We start from the raw sequence: 23,426 nt of genomic DNA, 5'->3' as shown, positions 1-23,426 counted from the left end.
GCCAGAAGACAATGTGGCTATGCCATTAGAATTCTAATGCCAATCTAGAACTATGTAACTAGCTAACGATATCAATAAAACATTTTGTTCACTAAGGGCATTTTCAGACTGGCAAATGTGTACTAGGGAACTTTAGCACCTTCACGACCTTGCTTAGCAAATTACCTGAGGATGTGAAGCAGCAATAAGGGAAAAAGAGAAAGCAATGGAATCCAGGAATAGGGAAGCGATCCAGAGAAGCCAAAAAGGCCTAGAGAGCTGGAGAGCAGCCGGGCCATTTAGAGCAGGAGGACAAAGGCCACATGAGACTGTTCTCTACAGGAGGATGAATAGGATATCCTATCTCAGGGGTGTCCAACCTTTTGGTGTCTCTGTGCCATACTGAAAGAAGAGTTGTCTCGGGCCACACATTAAATACAATGTGACATGTAATCACAAAAAATTTCATAATGTTTTAAGTAACTTTTAACGATTTTGTGTTAGGCCGTATTCACAGCCATCCTGGGCTACATGTGGCCCGCAGGCCGCAGGTTGGACACCCCTGTATATGGATATCTGGAGGGGAAAAAATTGAGAATATGTTAAACGTACAAGAAAAGAAAGAGAAACTCAATTACAAACTCCAGAAAATACTTAAAAATCTACATAAGGAAGGAGATGTAGTAATACATAGCTCTTAAGTCTATACGTGGTCATAAAACACATAAGTCTTGTTCACTTTGAACTTTTAGAATCAACTTACAACTTATAGAAAACTTGATTATGGCTATAGAAAATGTTACCAACCTTAAAAATGTAACAAAGATAACTAAAGTTGAGGGTGAAAGGAGAGGAGGAGAAACTGAGGTGCACTACCTTTCCAATTCACTTCCAATTAATCCTCCCTTTCACAGCCTATAATAACTGATATTTGAAGTTTCCTGAATGGTCTGTTTGCACATGCACTGGTTAGAATGCACTCTCCCATCATTATTCTTCATTCTCTTCAGGAGTAAATAAAGACAGTGCCCACCCAAACACTATCCAATAAGAAAAAACTTTAGCCAAAGGAATTCAAGTCTACCAGGATCATTAAACATAACCATACCCCCTGTTATGAGATAGGGAATCAGGCAGGATATTTTAGTATAATACTGTTAAATATTTACAAGACTTCCCTTGTTCTCAACCCATGCTTATCAAGTGTAATAGTTTTAAAACTTGTCCACAAATTATTTGACATCCACTCTTCAAAAGGTGGAGTTTATTTCTACTCATGTGAATGTGGGCTACACTTACTGACTTGCTTCTAGGGAACAGAGTCAGTTATCTCAGAAGTGATGGTCTAGTTCACAGGTGGCAAACACAAGGCCCAAGGGCTGAGTCTGGCCCTCCACCTTGTTTTATCCGGCCCAGCACCTTCTTTCCACTGGGCAGCAGCACCGAGCTCTAGCTTAACTGTTAAGGAGTAGTTCCATTTATACAGTCCTAAAAATCACATTCAGCCCTTTGAAGGCAACAGTGAGGCTGATGTGGTCCCCAGTGAAAATGAGTTTGACACCCCTGCTCTATCTAGTTCATAAAAGTGAGGCTACATGACTTCCAAGGCTGATTCCTTCTGAAAAGATCCAGTCACAAGAGTTCTCAAGGTTCACACAATAAACTATTTGAGGAAAATAATACCTATGTAGTTCCGCATACAGCCTGGATGACTACACTGATTCATTTGATATTAGTAAACTTTGTAAGAAATTTCTGAAGTAAATTTCTTTAGGAAAATATTGTAAGGACGTTTAACACTGCACTCTTTGATGTTAGTTTATGATACCTATTTAGGAAGATGATGCCATTAAATCTAAGAAATCCTTAAGTTTGCCAAGAAGCATGATGTTCACAATAAATTTTCTTTTTCTTTTTTTTAAAGACTTTATTTATTTATTTTTAGACAGAGGGGAAGGGAGGGAGAAAGAGAGGGAGAGAAACATCGATACATGGTTGCCTCCTGCACACCCCAGGCACGTGCTCTGACTGGCAATTGAACCAGTGACCCTTTGGTTCACAGGCCTATGCTCAATCCACTGAGCCACACCAGCCAGGGCTGTTCACAATGAATTTTCAATGTCTGCGTCTATTCCTCTGCCTTATACACTCAGATACATGGTTTCTCTGTATCACACACAATACAAATACAAATTAACCAAGTTCATAAAAAAGTTATAAATGCCAATTTATTAATTTAGGATGAAAAATTATTCCCGTATTCTAATTATGTGTTCTTAAAAGCATACCAACAGGAAAAGCCAAACCATAATCAGATTGATATTTAGTGCATTCATTTTCTACTGCTTACTAAAAAAGTATCCCAAATTTAGTGGCTTAAAACAACAGTAATTATTACCCATCACTGTCTTTGGGTCAGAGGTTCAGACAGCACACAGCAAGGGCACCTTATCTCTCCTCCAAAATGTCTAGGGCCTTAGCTAGAAACCTAGAAAGCCAGGGTGTAGAATCCTGTGAAAGCTGAGTCACTCCTATTGTTTCTAATTAGGATTCAATTAAATAGATAAAAGATTTACTCAAATTTTTGTTTCTTCCTGTGTCGATTTCAGAAGCTGTTTATTTCAAGGATTTTCTCAATTCTTGTAAGTTTGCAAATTTATTGGTATGATTATATACCTAAAAGCTATGAATTCCTAAGATAGATTAAAATACTACTGTATTTTTCGGACTATAAGATGCACCCCCCATTTGGGAGGAATAATGGTTGTTAATGCTGTTCAATTCTGTTTACATTTACATTGGTGAAATATTATGTTATTTATGTTATTAAATATTTTACCACATTTTTTGCCTCAAAAATTTTTTTCCTATTTTCCTCCTCTAAAACCTAGGTGTGTCTTATGACCCAAAAATATGGTAATTATTACTACAAAACAAACTAAAATTTTAGTACACAAAATCAGCTTCTATCAAGACAAGGTGTAAGGAGCCCCAAAGACCTGATCCCCAGCAAAACTAATGAAAACAATTTTATTTTGAAACAACTTTTGGAAGCCCTGGAAATGGTTCTAAACAAACAACAAATGAGGAAACACCTATCCAAGAATATCTATGAAAATTTGGTGAGAAAAGCAAGAGTCTGGGGTATTTAAACTATGACAACTACATCCCTCCCTCCTCCCAGCTCAGTTAGGCTTAAACTCCATCCAGGAAAGGTACATAGAAGAACATAGGGACCCCTCTACCTCCAGCTCCCAGTCAGACAAATTTCTTTAGGTGAGGAGGAGGATGCTGGCATTCCTCATCCTGCCCACAGCTACTTGTTGCTGAGGCTAAGTTCCAGGCCAATGCAGTTGAGAAGAGCGGTCCCCTTCTTTCTTCTGCCTAACCTCTACTTATGAGACACACTCTGGTGCAGCACTGATGAGAACAGTGAGGCACGAGTACTTTAGTCTTGGACTCTAAGGCAGTGGCACTCCACAATGTAAAAGGCAAGCCAAAAAGATCTCAGGCTACTGACCCTTCTCCCTCTCACACCCAGCTACTATATTGGGGTGTCACTCACACAGGAGCATGCCACTGTCAACTCCCTCCCAGAACCCTGGCTCAGAGATTTTGCCTGGGGAAAGAAGCAAACCATAAAGCACCTGTTACATCTCTTCCCAAAGGAACTGACTTCATTTGCAACAAAGCATGGAAAAGTTCAAGGCCTCACTATTCAGTAAGCAGGGCCTCACTATTTTCATTGGCGTTGCACTAAAGGTGAGAGACTGTCCCACCAGTGGAAGTTGGGCAGAAAGTAGAAGGGGACCCCTCTTCTTGACTGCACTGGCCTAGAATTTAACCTTGGAAACAGGTGGCTGTGGGCATGAGAAAAGCCAGCATCCTCATCACCTGAATATCTAAACAAAAACAAAAACAAAAACAAAAACCAGTGGGGTTACATGAAAGGCAATGGGAGAATAGTAGATTCTGTGAGGACACAGGCTATAGATGGTGAGTTTGCAGAACACCAGACAAAGGAACAGCTTGGAGAAGCCCTCCAAGGTTTCAGAACAAATCTTGAACACTGAACTCTGGAACTAGTCTTTCAAGGGAGCCTGAATTTGATACTATTAGTCTGTAAAACAATGTATGGCCCAGGGCATTGTTGAAACCAATTAAGCAATCAGCTGAAAATTAAGGGGATTAAAGTTTGGGGTGTGGTTAAGAAAAGACAAAGAGAGCCCTGCCAAAACCACTGTCATCTCAGGGTGACTAATGGCATACCCAAAACTGCACCTCTCAGAGGAACGTTAGAGGCCTAACACTGTGTTGGGGGAAAATTTCAACCAGTCACTAAACAAATAAATTAACAAGCCCTGAGGGGTGAGACCAATACCCAGAGTTCCTGCAATATATAGGGGTGGGCAAAAAGTAAGTTTACAGTTGTTCACATGGAAAATATAATAATTAATAATAATACAAAAATAAACAGTGTTTCATGTACTTACAAGTGTAAACCTACTTTTGTCCACCCTTGTATTCTCTAAAATGTCCAATTTACAACAAAAAAATTTATAATACCCAAAGAAACAGGAAAGTATGACCCATATACTAAGAAAAAGGAAGCAAGAGGAACTGCCTGTGAGAGCAATCAGATGTTGGATTTAATAAAAAAGTTACTTTGAAGTAGTCATGACAAATATATTCAAAGAACTAAAGGAAAACATGTCTAAAGAAATAAAGAAAAGGTAATAGTGGCACAATTAATAGAGGATATCAACAAAGAAACACAATTTACCAAAAGAGAAGCTGCATTGAAATGAAAATTCTGTATTGAAAAATATAATAATTAAAAACTCACTAGAACTTAACAGTAAATGTAAACTAGCAGAAGAATGAATTAGGGAATTCTGAAGACAGACTGAGAGAGACTATGAAATCTGAAGAACAGAGAGGGGAAAAAAGGTGAAGGAAAGTGAACACAGCTTCAGAGAAAGGTAGGACACTATAAAGTATACCAAATACATAGGAAAGGAGTACCAAAATGAGAGAAGACACAAGAGCAGGAAAAAATATGTGAAGAAATAATGACTGAAAACTTCCCAAATTTATTTAATAACATTAACCTACACATTCAGGAAGCTTAACAAACTCTAAGAAGAAAAAATGCAAGGAGATCCACAAACAGACTTGTCATAGTGAAAGTGCTGAAAATCTTAAAAGCAGCAAAAGAAAAATAACTAGTCCCTTAAAAGTGATATAAGATTAAACAGCTGACTTCTCAGCATAAATAGAAGCTAGAAAACAGGAGAATAACATCTTCAGACTGCTCCAAGAAAAAAAAAAACTTGTCAGCCATAAATCGTACATCCAGCAAAGCTATCTTTCAAAAATGAAGGCTGAATAAAGACATTCCCAGATAAACAAAACAGAGAATTTATTGCTATCTAGCCTGCCTTATAAGCAACACTAATGGGATTCCTTCAGGCTGAAAGCAAGTGACCACAGAAATTAATTCAAATTCAAATACATACACACACACACAGCACCAGTAAAGGTAATTATGTTAATATAAAAGTATAAATGTGTATTTTTTCTCCTCTTAACTGATAAAGAAGTACATAAATTAGTATGTATGCAGATAGTGTTGGGTCATTACTACAAAGATATGTAATATATTTCCCAACACAGCACAAAGCAGGTGGGATAGAGCAACACTGTACTAGGCTAAAACAGTAATTATTGATGGTAAAGTAATAGTTATAACAATGTATTGTTGCATTTGTAACATTAATAAATGTGACCGTATAACAATACCATGAAAAGGAGAAAAAGAAAATAGCCCTGGCTGGTGTGGCTCACTGGTTGGAGCATCACCCCATAATCAGAGGGATGAGGGCTCGATTCCCAGTCAAGGCGTGTGCCTGGGTTGTAGGTTCATCCCTGTTCTGGACATGGACAATCCCCAGTGTGGGCCATCCCTGGTCTGGGCATGTATGGGAGGCAACCAATCCACACTTCTTTCTCACCTGGACAAAGGGATGGTCACACATTCACATGTGGTAGATAAAAATTTGGGATAGATACTGTAGGAGAGAGGGATTCCAGGCTTAGGCCAGACTGCAGAGCCTAGGGTTCCAGCCCTGGGAAGATAAACCCCTATTACCTCTGGCTATAAAATCCAGTGAGGGCTGGGGCAGCAGAAGAAACTTGTTTCACTGCTTAAAGGGCCTGTATGGGCTTAAATGCAAACCCCACAGCAGCAGATGCAGGGGAGATGGGTGAGGTGACTAGAAGTGGGGCAAGTGCCCCTCAGGCCTCCAGAAGCCAGGCAGTGGCACAGACCCATCTCTGAGCCTGCCCCCCTCAACACACACACACAGCCACAAAGCGATGAAGCAGGTTGCTCCTCCCCACACAATTTACAGGTGCCTTTTCTACATAGGCCATGCTACTCAGGAAGTAAAAGTAGTTCTACCTAATACACAGAAACAAACACAGGGAGGCTGCCAAATTGAGGTGGAGAAACACTGTCCAAATGAAAGAACAGAACAAAACCCAAGAAAAAGAGCTAAACAAAATGGAGATAGCCAACCTATCAGATGCAGAGTTCAAAACTGATAATCTGGATGCTCAGAGAACTCATTAGGTACAACAACAAAATAAAAAAGACCCAGGAAGAAATGAACGTTACACTAAGTGAAATAAAGGAAGATCTACTGGGAACTAGCAATGGAGGAGATGAAGTTGGAATTCAAATCAACATTTGGAACAAATGGAAGAGATAAACATTCAAACAGAACAGAAAGAAGAAACAAGAATTTTTACAAAAACAAGGAGAGTCTTAGGAACCTATGGGATGACTTTAAATGTGCCAACATCCAAATCATAGGGGTGCCAGAAGGAGAAGAGAAAGAGCGAGCAAGACAGTGAAAACTTATTTGAAAAAATAATGAAGGAGAACTTCCCCAATTTGGCAAAGGAAATAGACTTCCAGGAAGCCCAGGAAGCCCAGAGAGTCCCAAAGAACTTAGACCCCAAAGTGTTGCAGGTTCGATTCCCAGTCAGGGCACATGCCTGGGTTGCAGGCCACAGCCCCCAGCAACCACACATTGATGTTTCTCTCTCTCTCTCTTTCTCCCTCCCTTCCCTCTCTAAAAATAAATAAATAAAATCTTAGAATAAAAAAAAGGAACTTAGACCCAAGGAAGTACAAACCAAGGCACATCATAATTACATTAGGCAAGATTAAAGATAAGGAGAGAATCCTAAAAGCAGCAAGAGAAAAGGGCAGTTATCTACAAAGGAGTGCCCATAAGGCTATCAGCTGACTTCTCAAAAGAAACCTTACAAGCAAGAAGGGGCTGGAAAGAAGTATTTGAAGTCATGAAAGGCAAGGACCTACATCCAAGATCACTCTATCCAGCAAAGCTATCATTCAGAATGGAAGGGCAGATAAAGTGCTTCCCTGATTAGGTCAAGTTAAAGGAGTTCATCGTCACTAAGCTTTTATTATATGAAATGTCAAAGGGAATTACCTAAGAAAAAGAAGATGATCAAAAATAGGAACAGTAAAATGACAACAAACTCAAAACTATCAACAACTGAACCTAAAAAAGAACAGAAACAAAAATGAACTAAGCAAACAACTAGAACAGAAACAGAATCACAGAAATGTAAATTACGTGGAGGGTTACCAGTGGGGAGGGAGAGAATGGGGAAAAAAGTACAGGGAATAAGAAGCATAAAAGGTAGGTACGAATTGACAGGGGGAGGTTAAGAATAGTATAGGAAATGGAGAAGCCAAAGAACTTATACATATGACCCATGGATATAAACTAAGTGGGAGGAATGCTGGTGGGAGGAGGGGGTGCAAGGCAGAGGGGAATAAAGGGGAGGGAAAAATGGGACAACTGTGGTAATAGCTAAATCAATAAAATATACTTAAAAAAATAAAATAGTTTCATATGGAATACCCAAAACATTACTGAAAGACAGTGAAAGTCTAAAGATAAAATACCAGTAACCAATAATATAAACTTCAAATGTGCACACAACACATGCCTAGAATACCCTTATTTTGTCCTATGCTGCCTATACTAATGTATAGTACTAAATTTGTCAGAAACTTTCATGGAACGTGTAAGTGAAAACCCCCAAACCACCACAAAAAATGAGAAAGAAGTAATATTTTATCAATACAGCTATGTTGGGTTAGTTTTAAGAGTTCACTGACTTAAAAAAATAAATTCAGTAAAGATAGAGTTTTTCCTTGTAACACAGTTTTGCTGGTACTATCTCAAATGCATCTTACCAGAAAATCTAGTCTATATTGACTTTTATCTTAAGACTTAAAATATCAAGCAGAAATTGAAATTTTAACACAGTCATAATCACAAAGCCTTTCTCTTCTTGCCCATTTTTGTAAAAGTCAATGTAATAAACTAAACTTAGGGATAACCAAATTATTTTCAAGTTGTTCATTATTAATCCTCTTCTTTACATCTAAGAATAGTCTGAAGTACCTGGTATCATAATCTGTAACAGAAATAGCAATTTGACAGGCATAATTTTCCTTAAAGGAAAAAGATACCATATTTCCAATTACTGCTGCTCACATATTTGAAATCTTAAGTAGGATCTCATATAGGATTCATGCTACAAATTATAGAACAAGCACTGTATCATAGCAACCCAGCAATACCACTACAGTGACACGCTAAGGATGCAATCCAAGATTCTAATTTAAGAAACTGGCACAGAATATAGGACATGTAGCTTTTTTTGGCAATACCCCTAGAACATTAATAACTAAGAGTCTAAAATCAGCTTTTATTTGAAACTTTAAAGGATCAAGCTATTATAAAGTAACAATGAAAACTTATTAACAAATGATTCACAGCATTGTAACTAAATATGACTTAGTTAAGGATCTATGTTTTCATTACAATTGAATATTGTGGGGAAAACTGTAGACATCATATTTTAGGAAATTTGAGGACACACACCCTACATGTTTAATATATAAATGTATATTGTTTTAAGACAACCCCCAGAAGACTATCTAAAACTATTAAGAGTGTAAATACTTCCATACTTTATTCAATTATGATTCACATGTGAATATATCCATAATTACTACACTACAGAAAGACTGAAATACAGTTCAATTTTTATTTCAAAAAATTAACTGTTATCTTTCATTTAAAAACCATATTTGATAAGGTAGAAATGAATAATAAGAAATGAAGATTAGCTAATGGGACATGTTAGGAAGCAGAATACTGAAAAACAAAGTCTCCTACTATGGGTTGGCCTAAAAAGTTCATTTGTTTTTTTCTGTAACATGGTTCTAGCAGTGCTTAGTTGTCTTTAACTTCATTCAAAACAATTTTGTTAGACTGTACTCTGATAGCTATATCTGCGTGCATTAAAAAAAAACTTAAAATTGGTGAATTTCTGTGTAGCCATTTTAATAGTGAAGATGGAAGAAAATAAGCAACATTTTTGGTATAGGGGGCTTTATTATTTCAAGAAAGGTAAAAACACAACTGAAATGCAAAACAAACATTTGTGCAATGTATGGAGAAAGTGCTGTGACTGTTCGAACGTGTCAAAAGTGGCTTGCATAGTTTCATGCTGGAGATGTCTAGCTAGACAACGCTCTATTGTCGGGTAGACCAGTTGAAGTTGAAAGTGATCAAATCAAGACATTAATAGAAAACAACTGACATTATACCCGATATACTCAAAACGATATACTCCAAGTCAATAAAGTTATTGGTGAAAATGAAAAATGTGTCTTTTATTCTATGGAAAAAACCTTAATGGACTTTTTAGCCAACCCAGTTAAATAAATGGGACATTTGTGTCATCTGCTTATCCATTCAATTTGAATATAAAACCTGCTCTTCATTAAATAAAACAGGTTTTTAGAAGCATCTTTCTCATTTGGGACTTTTGGTGAAAAAATATGAAACAGATCTTTCAGATTAGAAGGAATGAAGGGCTATAGCTATTTTCAGTTTTGATGGCTGTGATAAGGTTCCATCTTAGAGCTTCTCCTACAAAACACTTGCTACCACCTTAAGGAAAATGATTACATATTGTAACAAGGTTTTTCATGTCTCTAAAATAGGGCCAAAGGTCTACAAACACCCCACTTCCCTATACCACTGGACCACAGATGGTAGTAGTGGTGGGGAATCCAAGAACCCTGAAATTATACACAAAATATTGTGATAATTTCTGAGATGATGCATTCCTTTAAATGAATTTTCTAGGAGATCCATGTATAACCTTCCTAAAATAAAAATAAATATACTCCTAGAGATTATTTTCTCTCCTTTTAATATAACGAATATTTATAATCAAGGTTTAAAATGAATGGATTCATCATTTCCAGAAATAACTTTATTCAGAAGACATTCTGAATTCATTTTTTCAGAAATATGCTATTCATAATATTCTATTAAAGTAAAAACAGTAAGTTTACAAAACAGCATGCATTATATAATCATAGTGATAGATAAATACAGAAAGATGATCAAAATTTTAAGAAAAATTTCCTGTAGCTGGGGGTTTTTATTTTCTTAGTAAGATACTTTTTTGATTTGTTTTTAATAGCAATTCACTAAGTTCCTACAAGAATAATAAAGCCATTGTAAAAGAAATAGGATAGTTAAGAATATGGCATTTCTCGTTGCAGTCTTTAAATGAGTTTATTTTAGAAAACCATGAAAACTGAGACTCACTCATGACTCACAGCAAGTATTGTATCCTAAAATAGTAATTCCTATTCCACAAGAAAAGTTTCTTTTCTAGATCGTAAAAAAAAAAAGCAGTTCTCAAAATATGGTTTGTGTAAGGTCACCCAAGTGGTCCAAATTAAAAACAGAATATCAAAATATATGAAATACCCAAACCAGTAAAGTCCCTGCGTATTTGGTAGCTAAGCAAAAGCTGAGTTATTTTTACCTTTCCTACATGAATGACTGAACTTTCCTAGGAAGACAGTATGACTGAGATTAAATGCATCTTACCTTAAAAGCACTTCACTGTTACATTTGCTACTTTATTTCCACTTTGGATTGAAATTTAGGCTGGTTCACAACCTAAATCTATGGTTATCATTCATTGGAAACACAAGTGTATGTGGAAAACTAAAAAATACTTAAGGAGGTGACTTGTCTAATTTCAGCTTTTCTAGATGTTTTAGCAGGAGAATACAGTAAAGTGATAGATGAATTAGCCCAACTGGCTTTTATATCCAAGTCTTAGTCATCTTGTCCCAATTTATTTTTCTTCCTCAAATTGGGAAATACTGATCAGAATGACAGTGCAATGCTAAATAAACATGGCCATAGTTTTTTTTAAAAAGTTTCCCAAAACTATATGCATAGGTTGGGTAAAGGTGGACTAAAACATACCCATCATTTCCAACAGAGAAGCAAAAATAAGCAGTTTCATCAATTCTTTTCCATAATAATTCCTCAAAACTTCTAACTATGGACTATAACTTAAACTGAATAGCTACTCCAAATCATAAACCTGGCTCTGACACAAATGTTGAGTGATTAAAAGTTCACTTTATCTTGTTTCTCAGTACTCATTCATAAAACAAATGTTCTCCAATAAAATTATTTAAAAAGGGAGAAATAGTGCTAAAAGAGAAACCCAAAGACGATCAATGAAGCATTTTTGTATCAGGAGAATTTAATAAAGCTCTCCTGCTTTAAACTTTCTTAGAAAAACCTACGTTCAATATTCGCCTATTTGCCCAGGATTGAAAAGAAATCAGTACCTTGGTAAGGTTTTTAATTACAATATTTCTCCTTTTCACTGTTAGAAAATATGGTGTCAGTTTTGCTTTAGTGCAAGCAATACACATCTGCAATTTCATGTTACAGAAGAAGAATCAATAACCCAGAAGATATTGAGCTATGAATGACCTGCACAAAAATATAACCTAACTGTTTTGGTTTCTTCATCACCAAAATGCTAAGTTTTGGTCTATGTGTGAACATTACTCAGTTACAGACTGTACATTATAGTATGACAAAATGAAAATGGTATTTTTAAATTAATTCAATTTCTGCTTAATTACTTCATTCAATTAAACATTAAAACCAATCACTGGCTACTTAAATGCTGTGGAGGAAAATATGGATCTCAGGTCTTCGAGTACTTATAGTCTAAAGGCAGAAAACAAACAATTAAGTAACTCTAAGCTTACTCATACACTTGTCTCAACATATTTTGTGATCCCCCTCACACATATACCATCTGGTATACACAGACATTCCACTAAATAGGGAATGCATAACCCCAATTTGGCCAGAAGACCAAGTGGCCAGCATCCCAAACTATAGACATTTTCTAATAAACATATTTGAAAATTTGATAATTAATGTTGAGAGTCAGAGAAATTACCAAATGAGCACTCTGTGACTCACACATCCAAAAGTCTATTTGATATTCATTCATACCTGGGTTTCCAAAAGACATCTCAAACTTAAAATTTCCAAAATTCAACTTCAGATTTTCCCTCTGTACTGGTTCCTTCTCTAATTTTTGACTTCTCAGTGATTGGCGGCAGAACTCTCTACCCAGTGGTCCAAACTAAAACACCTGGGAATCATCCTTGGCTCCTACCTTTTCTTCTCCACACCCCCGCCCCAAAACAATTCATTAACAAGCCCTATCTATGATATACCTCAAATACATCTCTTTCTCTCCATCTCTACTGCTACTATCCTTGCCCAAGACACATTGTGTCTCACCTAGCCTATTAAAATAACCAGTCCTACTTGTAAAAATCTTGTTTTGTTACAATCCATTCTCCATACTGCAGCTAGACTGAATTTTTTTTAAACTGTCAAGTTTCCTGAAAGAGATGTCCATATTAACTGACTAGCTTTCATAATTTCCATTTACTCCTCACTTTACAGGAATTTCAAGCCTATCAATTCTCTAAAATGCCTCTCAAGTCACCGATGTTGCCTAAAGACCACCAAACCCATGGAAACTTTTCAGTTCTTATTTATTTAACTTGTCAACAGCTTTTCTCACTGTTACTAGCCCTAGCCCCATTTTTAAAAAGCCCCTTTCCCTTAGCTGCCTTGTCTCTACTCTCTCCTGTCCTCCTTTGCCTCCACTCAAGCTGTCTCTCTTGCACGGTGGTTACCCCTTTTCCTTGATCGTCATCTAAATGACAGTATTCCTTGGCCTCCTCTCGTTCTACATGTTTTCAGTGGACAGTTGCTTCTACTTGCATTGCTTCAAATGCTACCTTCAATCTAAAGAAATTAGATGATCTCTAGCACAGGTCTTTCTACTTAGCTCCAGACCCAAGTATCTAAGTTCCTACCAGACAGTTTCACTTCAGTTTCCCACAGGCACTTCAACCTGTCCAACAAGGAACCATATCTTCTCCCAAGTCTGATCTTCCTTTTTCCCTTTCAGTAAAACTGCTATCATACCTCTAGCTGCCCAGGTTGGAAATGTGTTGTCATAGATTCTTTCCTCTCACCATGGCCTGCCTGTGATATCCCATCCCCACCTAGGCAAGGCCACCTTCCTCTCGGGTAGGTTACTGTGCCAGTATCCTAATTTATGTTCCTCACTTCCATTTCTCAATACTGTCTTCTTACTAATATCAGGAATAAATGCAGTACATGGTATCAAGACTATGACCTAGCTCCCAATTGTTGCTCCAGTCTCTTCCTTAGCCAGTTTCCTATTATAATAGTCTCTATCACAGCCACAAAGGCTGCTGGCAGTTCCCAAAACAAGCTGTGCTCAGTATGGGGTTGAACATACTGTCCTTTAGATGGACCTCTTAGATCAAATCTGTCTTTTAGATTTCAGTTTACCTTTCATTTCCTCCAGAAAGCCTTCCCTGATCTCTCTCCTCATGTAGCAAAACTGGGCAAGGTCCCTCACATATTCCCTAGCCTCTTACTGCTTATTCTTATCACAACATTTACCACACTAATTTAAACTGCCTGCTTGCATGTCTATATTCCCCACCAAACTCAAATCTCCTATAGATATTTAATTTCGAAAGAAAATATATTCACCATTTTACTCCCTTTACTAAATTATAATCTCTACAATGGTTCACCTAAGTTCTATGCACTATGGACACCAAAGAGAAGACAAAGTTTCTGCACTAGATTTTGAAAGCAAAGTGTGTATCCTGTTTCCTAGTAGGCAAAGAAAATCTTTTTCTTGTGGCCAACCAAAAGAAGAAATGGCAGTGCAAGTTTTTAAAAAAAAAAACAGAAACATGAACTTATAGGAGTTACATATTATTTTGCTTATAACTTCAACAGATGTTTATCTATAGAAAAATCTGTCTGAAAATGTTTTAAAAAACCAGTTTTGCTAAATCAAAACTATAGTTTATAACACAAACTGTCCCATGTTTTCATTTTATCAACTTAGAGGCAAGAAGATTAACAATGAGTTCAACCAATCATCAACTTCTGATAATAATTATAATTCGAGAATAACCTTTACCAATGATTATGAAATAAAGGCAAAACCAATCAGAGAAAATGTGTAACTTTGAAGCTATGTTTAAGATTTGGTAGTCCTGAACTATAAATTCTAGGTCCAGTCATTAAAAAGTTCTGGTTTCACCCTGGCTGGCATAGCTCAGTGGATTGAGCGTGGGCTGCGAACCAAAGTGTCGCAGGTTTGATTCCCAGTCAGGGTACATACCTGGGTTGCAGGCCATGACCCCCAGCAACCACACATTGATGTTTCTCTCTCTCTCTCTCTCTCTCTCCCCCTCCCTCTCTCTCTCTCTCTCTCTCTCTCTCCCTCCCTTCCCTCTCTAAAAATAAATACGTAATTAAAAAAAAGAAGTTCTGGTTTCAACTGTGGTCAGGTGGCTCAGTTGGTTGGAGGGTCATCCCATACACCAAAAGGTTGTGGGTTCAATTCCCATCAGGGGACATACTCATACCTAGGTTGAGAGTTTGATCCCCCTTTGGGGTGCATATGGGAAGCAACCGATTTTTCTCTTTCACATCAATGTTTCTCTCTCTCCATCGATCCCTCCCTCCATGCCTGTCTCTCTCCCTGAAATCAATAAATATATCCTCAGGTAAGGATGAAAAAACCAGTTCTTGTTGCACACATTTAATATCTTTTCAGCTGTTGTCTATACAGTTTGTTTATTGAGCAAAGTCTGAGAGAGTACCTAAGAGCTTTAAAACCCCATACTTTCCTCCCTACCTTAAAGAAAGCTCCATTGATAAAATGACAAGGTGGCTATTAATTTAGAATAAGAATGAAATTGATTCCCAATGGAGGTTAAACTTGAATGACTTCTGTGGTTCCACACAACACTTGAAGGCTCAACCACAAATAACATCACAGTAAGGTATAGTAGGTGCAATTAACATCACCATTCCAGTAGGAGGAGTGTGTTCCCAAGAAATCCCTTGCCTTCAGGATTGAAGTTAAAAGTAGGTTCTCTAAATTTTATCATACGAGCCTATCATCTTCAGCAAACTATCCCTACCCCCCCAAAATCATAATTGGTTTCTTCTGGAAGTCTGATTGAATTGGAGGATTTCTAAAATTCATTACTTACTCCAAAAGCGTATATAAACAAATTCCTTTAGGGAAGAGTTCAGAAAGACACCCATAAAAAATAGGTTTGAAGCTGCTTTTTAGTCAATATCTTGCTCAGACAAGTAGAGTTTATTCTGCATAAGCCTAGGCTGTCATATTAAACTCTTTCAGCAAATCATTTAGGTTTCCTGTTACATAATAACACACTAAAATTACATATTTAAAATCTCCTTTCATCTCCTTCAAGGACATCCTTACAAATCAAGATTGTACTTCAAATTTAGAAATTACTTTTCCACACAAATTTTACACAATACCTTTCCTAGTAAGAAATCTATCAATAATGTTACATGTCATTTACACCAGTCATTTGCAAAGTACAAAATACAAAAGCAAACAGTTCTTTGTTTTAAACCTACATTTACTATTTACTATCATAGTATTAAAAACCCAAAATTTATTTCCTTTGAAATCTTCAACCACATTTAGGCACAAATATATATTTTAATATTAAAACAACAAAACAGAAGAGAACCAATCTGCTGGTAGATAGCATCGAACATCACTGATAGAAGCACAATCAGTAAGTATGGGGATGGGGGAACAGAAGACAACCAATAGGTAATTCCTTTATGAAAACAGTGATTCTGTCTACATGACCATACTTATTATGCACGGAATACAGTGCTTTAACATAATGAATGGGCTGCAAAAACAGATGAATTCTTTCACAAAAATTGTATCATCTTATTCTGGAGAGAGAGCACACAACTACACTAACAAGTGAACATGGATTCAAAACAACACATCAGCAAATACAGGTATTATTCAAACTGGTTAGCAGAAAAGCCAAAAAACAAAACTGGGGTATAGATGGGATGTAAGTGGCCCCAGGTCCTTGCTGCCCTACCTTGGATAAAAAGTTGTGGTCAAGATTAAGATGATAGTAGTGAAAACACTCTGAAGAAAAACATTGCTTAATGCTAAATAAATACAAGGAATGCCCAAAACACAGTTAAATTAAAGAATAGTTCATTTAATACCTGATATTCAACATACAGTAGTAATACTACTCCTAATTCTTCAAGAAGCAGAACGATGATCTGAGCATACAACAAACAGCAGTTTTACCCTGGATGAAGAGATTGAAACGAGGCAAACCTCTATCACACATTCTCACTTTTATTAGATACCTGACAGCTCAGCCACAGCTCCAAAAATCACAAAGGAAACAAAAACTGACTACCTAGTATCAAATGATAACAGTTGAGTTTTAATTAGGATAACTACAGCAAAATCCAATAGAATCATTTCATCATACCTAAAATTCCAGAATCTTGGACAGCACTATCCCCTTTAGGAAAGCAGCAGATCAGCCACAGGGGGCAGCAAAGTTAAGAGTGGAAAGTAAAGAGCAGGAGGTGAAGTCAGGGCAGGAAATGTTAATAAGCTGGGTAATGAACCATGAATATTGGAGAGAAAAGGACAAAGTCTTAATTAATGAATTAAATCAATAGACAGATAATGCTAAACTAGTGATTCTTAACCATGGCTATACAGTAGTATCACCCCAGGAGCTTTTAAAAATACAAATGCCTGCATCCTACCTTAAAACAATTAATTTAGAATCTCTCTAGGGTGCAGAACTACTTTTTAAAGCTCTCCAAGTGAATAGCTAGGACTGAGAACCAGAGTGACAAACACATAAAAAATAAAAGTAAGCTAGTCTCTAGTCTCAACATTTTACAAATTTAACAAATTAAATTAAAAAATAAATCACAAAAATCTATTTCCCAAATGCATTAATCATTGAGAAAGCTTTGTCATCCAAGGAGGGACAATAACTCATTAAGGACTAATTCACCTTTATCATTTTATCAAGGGAAAATGTTATTTTTACCAGTAAAAATGATTAAACTGAAGTTCAAAGAGGTTAAACAATTAGCCCAAAGCAACTGTGAATCATCAATGATGCAGAAAGACAACCTGAGTCCACTATTTATTCACTGGTGGTGCTTTATCTTAATGATCACACTATTTTAGTAAATACATTTTACTGAATTATCACTTTATTTAATTAGATATTTCTGAAAATAATCTAAAATTTAACTAAGGAGATGCAATAAAAATGGGGGAAAAGAAATTTGACCCTAAATAGCAATTCCAAAGACTCTAAATTAGACAAATAAGTCTCTCCTTCATGTTAAAACTAGCAATGGACATTATATCAATTTCTTTAAGAATTATATCCCCCAAAAGTTTTGAGAAGTTAAAATAAGTCTTAGAGAAGAAATAGGATATTACTTCAAGAACATAGTCCTAAAATGACTAAAATGTTATATTTTGTGAACAGACCTTTTTCTTGGCATATTCTGATGTCAACTCTGGTTTAGTGCCACCTCAATTACAAAAAGGGATTTTGGACTTTGATGGAATGGTATTAACTTTGAGAAGATTTATACACCTTAAAGGTTTACTTAGTAGTGTTTTCCCCTGACAAAAAAAGTTATGATAGGTATGAAACTTTGGATCATGTCAGTGTTCTTATTCCAGTTACCCTAAAAGACCACATAACTCAAGGGGGAAAAAAAATATTTGTTCCCTACAGGTAAGCAAGGCACTTCAAATCGACACCACTGTTACTGACCTCCATAATTCCAGTGGGACCCAGTTTCTAAGAATTTACCAACAAAGAACCTGAGTGATACTTGGAAGTTCTTCACCTCATATGAAGGAGACTTCAATCTCAAAACCAGCTTCATTCAGTTCTTTGTTATTTTCTGGCTGTCTCCTATGAGAAATGCAAATCTATACGCTTCTACTGGTTAACTCAATTTCTTTGCTTGGTAATACCTTCTAACTACAGCTTCCAATATTTTAAAGAGTTTGACTCTATGCTATTTCTACTTCCACACTTATGCTGAAAGATGTTACAGCTTCACTTCACAGAAATCATATCTGAAAAGTAATTATAAGTGAAATCATACTGTAAGTACACTAGGAAAGTTTACTATTTATGTGAACCCTTCATTTTAAAAAATACTTTTAATCTGGATTTTCAAATATTAAAGAGAATGGAAGCTAACATTCTTTGCCTATTTTTAGGCACTTTAATTACATTATTTCACTTAATCCCCACGATCCTGGGGAGATAGAAGGTATTATCCCCATTTTACAGATAAGGAAAACAACTCAGAAAGATTAAAAATTTGCCTGAGACTCAGGACTGACCCCAGTGATCCAACACTTTCTACCATACTGCTTCTAATGTTCATAAAATAGGTTAACAGCAAAAATACTGATATCATTTGACCTGGGTATGTGTGCTCGTTGCAACACCATCTGGATAAATAATCACAGGCCTGAAACTAAATAAACCTCAGTTTTCTCATGGACAAAACGGGAGTCATGGTGCTCTTGTACGGCATTACTGGGATGACCCAATGAAATACAGTGTTTGTAAAAGTACACTGAGCCGAGGATTGTCACAAAATAGTAGGTGTGAAACCTCAGTAGGTGTGAAAAAGCAAGGAATACCAGGAATGAGGAGTTAATACATCTTTGGATTATTTTACTTGTTATGAGTTAAAATTTTTGTTAAAGTGTAAAATAATTTGTAAATGCTACATATTCTATAAATGTAAGGTGCCTACTACTTTACCAAACCAACCCGTCAGACTTAAAATAGGTTAAAAGGGCTGAAAAACTACCTACTGTGAATAACAGATTTTTAAAAAATTAAAGTTACCTGTTGGTTACCAGAAATTTAAGGTAGAAAAATTAAGTCCTATACCAGCAAATTTAAATTTTAAAAAAGATAATAAAAAATCCTTTTAAAAAGACTAGTTTATTAAATATTTTCTTTAGCGAAACAGAATTTACTCTGAACATTTCTCATTAAAAACCTGCAACCCACTTACTACATGTTTTTGCACAGATAAACTTTTTGTAGATGGAAAAGGTGAGTTATTTTGTTAATTCTTACTCATAGTATGCTTTGAGGAAAATAGCAGGCACCTTTCCAGTTTAGACCCATGCGGACAAAGTGTAACATAAGCAGGCTGGTAAAAACACTTGAAAGATCTTGGATGCCCACAGATATCTGAATCACTCCACAGTAAGATTACATTTCAGAGTAGAAAGAAAAATTCTCTCTCCACTGGTTTTTGTTAAGGCCACATTGGGAAAAGACTACTACTGGCAGAAAAAGCACACAACGCTGTGGTATCAAGTACGCTGCCAAACTACCAAGTGAAGCAACTGAATTTAAAAAACAAAAACAAAATAAGCACCCCACCTCCACTCCCACTTTTCAAAGCTTGACATCTAGAGTAAAAGTAGTTTTTCCTATTGGGGTCATTGAAGCAAAGGTCTCACTTTCCTCAATCAAATTTGCACATTGTATTTTCATGCAAAATATATAGAATTAATCTTAAGTTCCACTTCTCTACTTGTGACCAAAAAACTATAAATAAAACATTCCATGACACCTTCAACTTGTAAAACTATATACCATATAACTGAGATGATTTCTGACTGCACATTTTCGTCAGGCTTTTAAAAACAAAATGTATTAACGCTTCATCTCCTGACTTGAATCAACCATGTTAAATATTCAATTATTTGTATTAAGTAAAAGTAAATATTATATTAATAAGGACAATATTAACGAACCACTATATCTTACTAAAAAGCAAAATAAACATGAAAGAAAAAAGCTAGCACAAAACCTTTAAACTGTCAAATAATTCAACAATTTGATGAAAAATCAGTAATATAAAAGTTACTATGATGTTGTAATTAAGTTTTAAGATTTAAAATCCATGAACAGTAAGTCAACATCCTAATAGGTAAGGTGATATTCTTTTATAGCTATGATATCACTCAAGAATTAAAGTCTTGGTAATGCCTACCATTGTGGTTTACCATTGACTACAAATACATAAATTTTAGCAATTTCTGTATGCCCAAAAGCAAGTGATAAATGCAGTAAGGTAGGCTACACATACCTTAGATAAAACCTTCTTTATAAAGCCAGTTTGATTCTGGCTGTGGGATGCTCTTGATTTAGAAGCACCCCAAGAAGCAGTGCCATGTAAGGTCTGAATGGGGTTCCACAGCTATTGTATGTAGGTCAACTGTGATTTGATCTGGGGTTTTCTTTAGACTCGTAGCCAAACTAAGGCTGGATTCCTGGGCAAATTAGAACCAGATTGGCTTGAAGAGGATAAATGGATTGAAAACTCTGCTAACATTTATCTATTTCAGTATAAACCTTTGGTTTCCTGGCCTGGCAAAACAGACGATCTAGATTCTATTAGCTTTATTTCGTCGAAAAATTATTTTAAATGTCTAAGAGTATTATCATCCTGTTCCATGATGATTTCCATCTCAAAAAAAAAAAAAACCAAAGACATTAAAATAAAATCAAAAGGTAATAATTCGCGAAGATTAAACTAGAACACCAGGAAACAATTTATTAAAAATTTTCTAAACTTAATGGGAAAAGTAAGTGAGCCAAATTCTGCTGCAAGGCAGTAAGCACGGATACCACCTTGAATTAGTGTGCAAACCGACCGACACAGCCCCTGGGATCACTCACTGCTCCGCGAACTAAGTTCCCATTCCAATGCAAAGCAACACTACCTACTCCTTTATCCGTCTCCAAATTCACCGCGTAAATCTTCTCCAAGTAGTTTAAGCCTTTTCAGTCTTTGGGCCACACGATAACACTTAAACCTAACGACCCAGCTAATAAGGCATTATACAGGTCAGATTTTTAGGCTTTTTCTTTCTAAATACATCTAAAGGCCAGGGTAACTCTTAACCGTTGCCTGCAGTAGGATTCCCGGACTGTAGGACTCTTAGGGACAATCAATGGGAGGGGGTGGGGGAGAGGGTGGGTTCAGAGGCTTCTAATTGGGAAAGTAAAGGACAGGCTGAGAGGGTCGGGAAAGAGGAGGTGGGTCTCGGGAAAGTGAAGGTCGGAAGGTTAGCCAGCTTGTTCAAGCCAGACCGGGAAAGGACAGCCCGGAGAGGTGGAAAGAACACCCCACCCCGCCGGACGCACTTGGAGAGTCCCCGTAACCAGGGCAGGTGAGCGAGCACCAGGTGGGGAGGGCTCCCGGCCTCCTCTCAGCTGGGAAGAGTTCAGGGAAATCAGGGAGAATCCGAAAAACCTGTTGGACTCAAGGGGGGGAGGAGGGCGCCGAAGCATCGCGGGGCAGCAGGAGCCCCAGAAGGAAATGGCTCTGCGGGCGCCCCCGGCCCGGGGGGTTACCTTTGAGCTGGGGCAGGGGGTGCAGCTCCGCCTGGCTGCCCTGGCTGCGGAACTGCGACGAGCCCTGGGAGCGCTTCTGCCTCAGCGCCTTGCGCACCGATTTCCGGGTGAAGCCGTCCACTTTCTCCGAGGCCGAGATGGCGGCGCTAGCAGCCCCCGCCGGCGGCGGCGACGACGACGACATCTCCGCGGCCCTGCCGCTTGGCAGCTCTGGCTGCTGCTAGCACGGAACGGGCAGCGGCGGGAGGAGGAGGAGGCGCGCGGGGGGAGGCGCGGAGCGGTCGCGCCCCTCCGCCCGGTCCCCCCGGCCGCACCGCCTTCCCGCTCCCCGGCGCCGCCGAGCTTCTCCTCGCCCCCCGCCAACGCCTCACGGCCGCATCTCAGTGCCGGAGATTCCTGGTCCCCGCCGCGCGACGGGCTCCCGGGGCTGGCGGAGGCAAGGGCGGAGGCGGAGGAGGGCGAAGAAGTTGTTGACTCCGGGCGCGGAGGGCGGGTGGACGGGAGCCTGAAGTTTAGGCAACTGAGGCGAGGGAGCAGGGGTGCGGGCGCGGAGGGCGCCTCTCGTCCCTTCGGTCCCGGTGGCCGGCCGGCCGGCAGCTCAGTGGCCGCTGCCAGCGCAGCCCGCCCTCCCCGGAGCCTCCTGCCGAGGCGCTGCCATCGCAGGTCCCTTCTAAGCCACCGCCGCGGTGCCCCCTCTTCCCTGTCAGTGCAGTCCCTTCATCTCCCGTGGCGGGGACCCGCCGCCCGGGCTCTGAGCGCGCACACTCGCGCTCCTCACAGAGCGGAGCGGTCCGCGCCCCCTCCCCCACGCGCCCTTCCGCCGCCCACGCAGAACCCCCCGCGAGCCTCCGCTACAACTTGAGAAGGTGGTGGGGACGCGCAAAGAGAGGAGTGTGTGTGTGTGTGTGTGTGTGTGTGAGTGCGCGCGCGGGCGCGCGCCGGGGCGTGTGGCCCGGAGGGAGGGGCCTCGCGTGGGGTGGGGAGGAAGGAGATTGACAACTTCCGTGGGGTCCCGTCAACCCCTCGGGATACTCCGGAGGGAGTAGTGGGTGGGAAAGCATGCCAGCTCCCTCAGCCAATCGCAGAGCCAAGCGGCAGTAACGCGGCGGGGCGCAGCCTCCAGGAACAAGTCTCAAGCTGCGACTTTAGGCAGAGGAATGGGGAGTGGTTGTGTGACGGATTTTGGTCACAGCCAATCATAAGTGAGGACGGCGAGCGGAGTGCCGTTTGCGTCACAACGGCGCAATGAATTTTCTTGGAACGGGAAGTGCCCCTCCACCAGCGAGCATGTTTTCACGCTTGTACGACAGCTCCAGGAGATTATTGCTTTCCTGACAGTTTATGAGAAGACCAGGAAAGTAGAGGGAGTAGTTTAGAGAGCAAAACAGAATGCCCCTCCCCTTCCATCTCCTCTCTGCCGGCCAATGAGGAACTGAAGCGACTGGTGGGGAGCCTGAGGGCTGGGGCGGGAAAAAGCGCCCCGTGTGGCGTCACTGAAAAGGGGCGGGGCAGGGGTAGGGTGGGGAACGACCGGTTTGATTGACGGGCTCGTTAGCCGGGGGAAGGCTAGGAAGTGAGTTTGTCCAATCGGAGG

At 38.9% G+C, this 23,426-nt stretch overlaps 1 protein-coding gene across 3 annotated transcripts in view; it reads right to left on the bottom strand.

The window, feature by feature from the left end:
• Window positions 1–22,725, bottom strand: part of PPP2R5A (protein phosphatase 2 regulatory subunit B'alpha) — a 67,345-nt gene extending 44,620 nt beyond the window's left edge. Inside the window, exon 1 of one of the 3 annotated variants that reach the window (XM_036015273.1) lies at window positions 21,833–22,725. In XM_036015273.1, the coding sequence (XP_035871166.1) occupies window positions 21,833–22,016 (184 nt within the window). In that variant the 5' untranslated portion in view covers window positions 22,017–22,725. Of the gene's footprint in view, window positions 1–19,537; window positions 19,748–21,832 lie in introns of those variants that run through there. The other 2 variants (XM_028530585.2, XM_036015274.1) reach the window with 2 other exon arrangements.
• Window positions 22,726–23,426: the final 701 nt, after the last annotated feature.

The sequence above is a fragment of the Phyllostomus discolor genome, chromosome 14 (genome assembly GCF_004126475.2).
Source record: "Phyllostomus discolor isolate MPI-MPIP mPhyDis1 chromosome 14, mPhyDis1.pri.v3, whole genome shotgun sequence".
In the NCBI taxonomy this organism is placed as follows: Eukaryota; Metazoa; Chordata; class Mammalia; order Chiroptera; family Phyllostomidae; genus Phyllostomus; species Phyllostomus discolor.
This window is presented reverse-complemented; position numbering and strand designations above follow the sequence as displayed.